Raw genomic sequence first — 6,056 nt, 5'->3', positions numbered from 1 at the left:
ATTCCTTTGTCTTTTAGAAGAGTAACCACTACTGGTTTACTTTTTTGGTTGAGCTTCATTTGTGTTCCAGGGGATGAGTGGGACTCGGGTCTGTGACCCTGAGCAGCCAGCCTCTGATGTGATTCTCTCTACACAAGCAAGCAGAGTATTTAGTGCCAAATACTTCTGTCTCCCCTTATCTGTCCTGCGTGTTCAAAGGCCGCAGGAAGTAAATGGTTTGACATGGCATCTTTTTTTTTCCATTCATTGCAGATAAACTTTGACATTCTCAGTAGCTGTATTTGCCCTGACATGATACCATGTTGTCAGTGTAAAACCAAATACTGACATAGAGCTTATGTCCAGTGTTGATCTTAGTCCAGTATTGCAGAAGTCTCCAGTCTGGAGAATACCAATGGTTGCAAGTTTTCTGATGAGAACGTGTTGGGTTCTTTTTAAATTCAGAAATGATGACTCACAGAAACTCAAACTTTATCTTGTGGGAATGTACCAGTTCTGCTGTAAAACACATTCAGGGGAAGGCTTCCTAGGTCTGGGAATGAAATTTGGGTCAGAGAAGTCAGGCACTTCAGCAGAACCAGCCGTGTCCTGGGTACGACATTCACCAGTGACTGCAGAGACCTTGACACCGTTTCTGGGTTTGACAGCAAACTCTTGACCTCCTGCCTCCTGAGCAACTGCTGACTCCCTGTCTGCTGGCTGGAAGAGGAATGATTTCTCTCTGCCATGTTCTTGCATAAAAGATTTGGAAAATACTTGGCTCTATCCTGATACAGAGCAGAAAAAAATTATGAAAATGCTTGTGGGATAAAGATCGTTTTCTTCTCAGATGTCCTGAACATCTTTTCTTGGCAGCATCAAGAGAAGCGTGGCCAGCAGGTCGAGGGAGGGGATTCTGCCCCTCTACTCCGCTCTGGTGAGACCTCACCTGGAGTACTGCGTCCAGCTCTGGAGCCCTCAGCACAAGAAGGACATGGAACTGTTGGAGCGGGTCCAGAGGAGGGCCACAAAAATGATCCGAGGGCTGGAGCACCTCTCCTATGAGGACAGGCTGAGGGAGTTGGGCTTGTTCAGCCTGGAGAAGAGAAGGCTGCGGGGAGACCTGATTACAGCCTTTCAGTATCTAAAGGGGTCCTATAGGAAAGATGCAGGTTGGACGGGGCTCTGAGCAACCTGATCTAGTTAGCGGTGTCCCTGCTCACTGCAGGGGGGTTGGACTAGATGACCTCTAGGGGTCCCTTCCAACCCAAAACATTCTATGATTCTACAAAATATATAAAGACTTTTTTTTTTTTTAAATTTGTGCTAGTGCACAATTTAGTAATAAAAGAGTAATGACCAAACGTTTTCACCAGCAGCCTCACCACTTACCGGGGAGCGGCTCTGCCAGCGCTCCATTCCCACATCTGTGTGTCCCCAGCAGCCATGCCCAGGTTTGCCAGTATCTGTAGAGCCATCTATGGTGTAGCATCAGCCAGGGGAGCTGCTCCGAGCTCAGATGACCTGGTTATTTTTAATCCAGGTACTTCCTCTTGCCATGTGACGGCACGCATGCTTGTGCTGGCACAACTGCTGGGATGGCACGGGGACAGGAACAAGCCACAGGAGGTGAGGGAAGGCTGCCAAAACCAAGTTCATCCAGAGATGTCCTCAGTTTTTTCTTGTGCAACATTAATAACAGTTGTTTGTCACAGAAAAACATGAAATCCTTGGAAGAAAATAGCAGTTTAACAGCTTATGCAGTCATAAAGCTGCTCATTAAGATTTTTTTCAAGGATTTGTCAGTGTGCTTGAGTAGACGTAGTCCAATAATTACTTATTTTGAATATTTTCCTGCCAGCTGTTCATCAAGATATGAATCAGTTGGTTAGTTATGGGTGAAGTTTTCATTAGGATTTAAGCTCCTTAGATGCTTCTGAAAATGTTTCCTTCTATCCTGCTGTCTAATCTGCTATCAGCATAGCAGAAATCCCATTAATTAAGGACTAAGCCCTTTTATAATCTTCTTCCTAGACTGCAGAATGCATTTACAGTTACTGTTCATTGAGCTGAGTCCAGTGCAAGGCTGCTGCTGGCCATCTGGAGCATCAGCCGCTGCACGCATGGGAGTGGGACGCGCTCAGGCTTTGCCTAGGAAGGATGAAATTGTCCCGTAAGAGCAGGGATATCCCACACCAGCTAGCATTCAAGCTTCAGCTGTGGGACGGTGTCAGCTACTTAATAAGACTTGTGCCACTCTGTGTGCTCCTTGAATAATAAAAAAAAAAAAAAGGTTTGACATCAAGAAAGCGTCCTACATGTCAAGTCTGCCTTCTGTGCTGCTAATACGCCATTAATACACATTGTGTCTGGTGAATAATAAGAATCATAGAATCATAGAATCATAGAATCATAGAATGTTTAGGGTTGGAAGGGACCACTAGTGGTCATCTAGTCCAACCCCCCTACAGTGAGCAGGGACACTGCTAACTAGATCAGATTGCTCAGAGCCCCATCCAACCTGGCCTTGGTAACTAGAAGGTAACTGAAGGTGGTGAGTTGGGTGTGCTATGATGAGTTGATGAGTTCCGTATCAGTATCCAATTCTAAACCTGGTGTGTGATTTGTAAAGGGCTGTGAGGGCTGGGCTTTCAGGAAGGGCATTGAAACTTGTAGGCATGAGCTAAATAAGTAATGTAAGAGCATAAAGTGAAAGAAACCCCAAGGATGTCTGCACTGTAAGGTTTTATACACTACAGAGACCAACCAAATGCAAATGGCAGAAGACTGTGACTCATCAAAGCCTTGCTGACACAGGGGACTGCTAATCCAGAAGCTGTAGGGTCTGGTGGTCCGTACCCCACGCTCCCTGCAGCCGAGGATGCCTCCAGGGCCTCAGGGGCTGCATGCACTTGCTTGCTTTCCTCTTGGATATCCTGTCTGGTAGTGCATATCATGCCATTTGAACATGCCTTCCTCTTTTCTTCCCAGGGAATGGCTTTTACACTTGAAGAGAGGCTGCAGCTGGGAATTCACGGCCTCCTTCCTCCTTGCTTCTTGAGTCAAGACGTTCAAGTCCTTCGTGTTATGAAAAACTACGAGAACAAATCTAATGATCTAGACAAGTATGTAAACCCCATGCTATTTCCTCCTCCCTCCTCCTTTAATTTTCAGTTCTTTAAAGCCCCTGGGAAGGCTTGAGGACCCTGCTTCAAGGCACACAGGTTTCCTTCAGAGTCACTTTTTTCCACCTCCCCATACTCTCCAGCAGTTTTTATTCTGGCCTGTGTGCAGTCAACCCAGTCCCAAAATAGATTAGTACTGCTTTTTTTCTACCACCATGTTGCTGGAGAGCTCTGGTATGAGCCTGGCAATTCACTGCACTTTGGGTACAAGTAGCAATGAGAAGGCAGTCCCTGCCCCAGAACACTGGAAGTAAAGTGAACATATGTAGTGCATGTACCTATTGTATGCTCATCAGTACATTCACCAAAATACTGGCTGGAAGAACAGAAAGAACCTGCCAACTGGTAGGAAAAAAAATATAAAAACCAGAAGCAATGATGCACAATGTCTCATCTTTCTGTTTCTGAGCTTGCATTGCGTCCAGTATTGTTCATCAGGGTTATTGATGGAGGATGGTGTTTGACTCCTGTCGTGAGGGACGGTAGGGTTTGCATCTCCATCTGTCTCAGTTGTTGTTGATCTGGGGACTGAGGCAGCAGGACTCTTCCCCTGCAGAGCAGTTCCATTGCATTGGCTTTTCTGTGTCACGAATGCATGTGTTGGTCTTGCGAATTGTGTATTGTGGGCAGCGTGCGATGCCTTTTTGAAGCTGAAAAGACCAGGCGCTGAACACAAAAGGGAGTTCATCATTATGTTCGCACAAGTTTCTCAGACAGAAAATCAATTGCAATCTCTCTTCACTTTTTGAGTTTTTCTTTTTTCTGGCTTTAGTTTGACAAATTCAACCTTAGCCAATGAAGCATTTTCAAGAAAGGAAAATCACTGGACAAACGTAACATATTCTAAGTCACTAAGCGGTCATATAAACCCGGTGATGCACATGTAAGTCTGGACAACACTAAGAATACAAAACTGATTCAACATTTTCATTTTCTAAATTAATATTCTTGTCTTTTTTTTTTTTTCAAATATGGGATTTAACTATCCTTCTGTGTTTAGTGATTAAGTAATTGAGAATGTGGGATAGTGTAGAGAGATTTTGTGGAAATATTTTAGGAAAGACAATGCTTTGAAATTTGCATATTGATATTTGCATATATGCATATTTCAGCTTACAGATTGCATAACAGATTTTGATAAAAAAGCTGAAGTCCTGCTCTGTCCCAGGTAGCCCTGAAGTCTACTTTTGACCTTTTCCACTGCATTTGTTTCTAATGCAAATTCTGAAATTCTGAGGGTGCTCACGGGTCTGACTTCCAGCTCTACCAAATCTTTGTGAGCTGTCGATGAGGATGGTGGAGCCGGTCAGGTCCTCTGGGAAACTTTGCTCCAAGTATCTGCTCACAAGGTAGCACTGAGAAGTGTCAGGGCGTGGGAGAAGTGAGTATGTACTGAGTGAGCCCACTACTGCTTTTTATGAAACTGCAGACACCCATAAATACTGATTTATTTCTACTTTATTTTACTTCTAAGGTATATTGTTCTTATGACATTACAAGACAGGAATGAGAAGCTTTTCTATCGAGTGCTGACCTCCGACATCGAGAGATTCATGCCCATCGTTTACACCCCAACGGTTGGCCTCGCTTGTCAGCAGTATGGTTTGGCTTTCAGGAGACCACGGTGAGTGAAGAGGCTGTTCTTGCCCCCTTTTTTTTAATTTCATGTGAATGTTTCTTTTGTATCGACAGCCCATCTTTAGGTGGGTGGCCCGAAACATCTAAAACTTGTTCAAAAGATGGACCAGCAAGCAGCTTCGTGTGTGTACATTTGATGATGAGCTGGGGAGTCGAGACTAGCTCTGCCTTCTTCCTATAAACAGCGAACAGAGTGGTTTTGTTCTCAAACAGTACTGTACAGTCTGTGCAACCCAGCCCCAAATGGCTCGCTGAACTTATGGCTGCACCCCTCCCCATCTGCTGTCTCAGGAGCACCGAGTGCCTTCTGCAGCACTGGCCTTTGAGTAATTGCTGGAGTTTGGATGCGTTGTGCTGATTTTGAACTTTTGTGTGTGCTTCCACAAGCCACCCTGCAAGAATCATTTTCTGAGGAGGTGATGCTCTGCATCAGTGCCTTCCTCGCTGCTCACAACAGCGACTCTGTAAATTCATGCAACATTAAACACTGTGTACCGTGGTGGAAGGCCCTGTTCTGCATCATTCTTTTTAATGATTAATCTTTAGATAAAGCCCTCATTAGCATTCTGAAATACATTTTAGTCCTAGCCTGAAAATTCAATGGTAACGTTCAGTTCTCTTTGCAAGCTTTGTGGGTTTTTGTCCTCGAAATGTACCAGTAGGCAGATAAACACTTCAGCTTTTGCTGTAGAAATATGCAAAGTGCAGGAACAGAATAATACCATTTTAAAAGCATTTCACAAGCGTGAAGTTTAACTGCAGTTTCAGCTGAGAGTAGCGTGATAGGTGAGGAAACTGAGGCAAGTTCTAGTGACTGACTCAGGGTCACAGGGGGACCCTGAGACAGGCCTTGAAGATGTAGGGGCTGTGTAGACAGATAATGAATAACATATTATGGATAAGATTATCTTGGCAAACATGCTTGCATCCTGCTTGTCATCAGAATTTGTAGTAAAGCCGCTGTATTTTTTCACATGAGCTGCTCCTCAGGATTGCTTTTGGGCTTGTGTCTATCCCAGGTAATTGTGTTCTGTTCCCTGATACCCAGTTTCTGGATCTGCTGGGCTATGGTGAAGTTATTCATCTAGTCAAGCCTTGATCATATCCCTTCCTCCTCCTCCTCAGTGTCTATGAGGAAGCCAGAGAAGGAATTGCTCTGTGCACAAGGGGAGGACACTTACTTCTTCTGGGCAGGGGACAAGGTAGGAGAGATAAGAGAGCCCAAACTCTGTCCCCAGGTGTTGAGCTGCGAGC

The 6,056-nt window shown here is 44.7% G+C and overlaps 1 protein-coding gene across 1 annotated transcript in view; it reads left to right on the top strand.

Moving 5' to 3' along the window:
* The first annotated feature begins 2,934 nt into the window (after nt 1-2,934).
* The window catches only part of ME3 (malic enzyme 3), a 63,566-nt gene continuing 60,444 nt past the window's right edge, over nt 2,935-6,056 (top strand). Inside the window, exons 1-2 of the mRNA XM_009641320.2 lie at nt 2,935-3,104; nt 4,639-4,788. Coding sequence (XP_009639615.2) covers nt 2,935-3,104; nt 4,639-4,788 — 320 coding nt within the window. The remainder of the gene's footprint in view (nt 3,105-4,638; nt 4,789-6,056) is intronic.

Source organism: Egretta garzetta, unplaced genomic scaffold (assembly GCF_000687185.1).
Source record: "Egretta garzetta isolate BGI_Z169 unplaced genomic scaffold, ASM68718v1 scaffold286, whole genome shotgun sequence".
NCBI lineage: Eukaryota > Metazoa > Chordata > Aves > Pelecaniformes > Ardeidae > Egretta > Egretta garzetta.
Note: the sequence above shows the minus strand (reverse complement) of the source record. Positions and strands in the feature narration are given on the sequence as shown.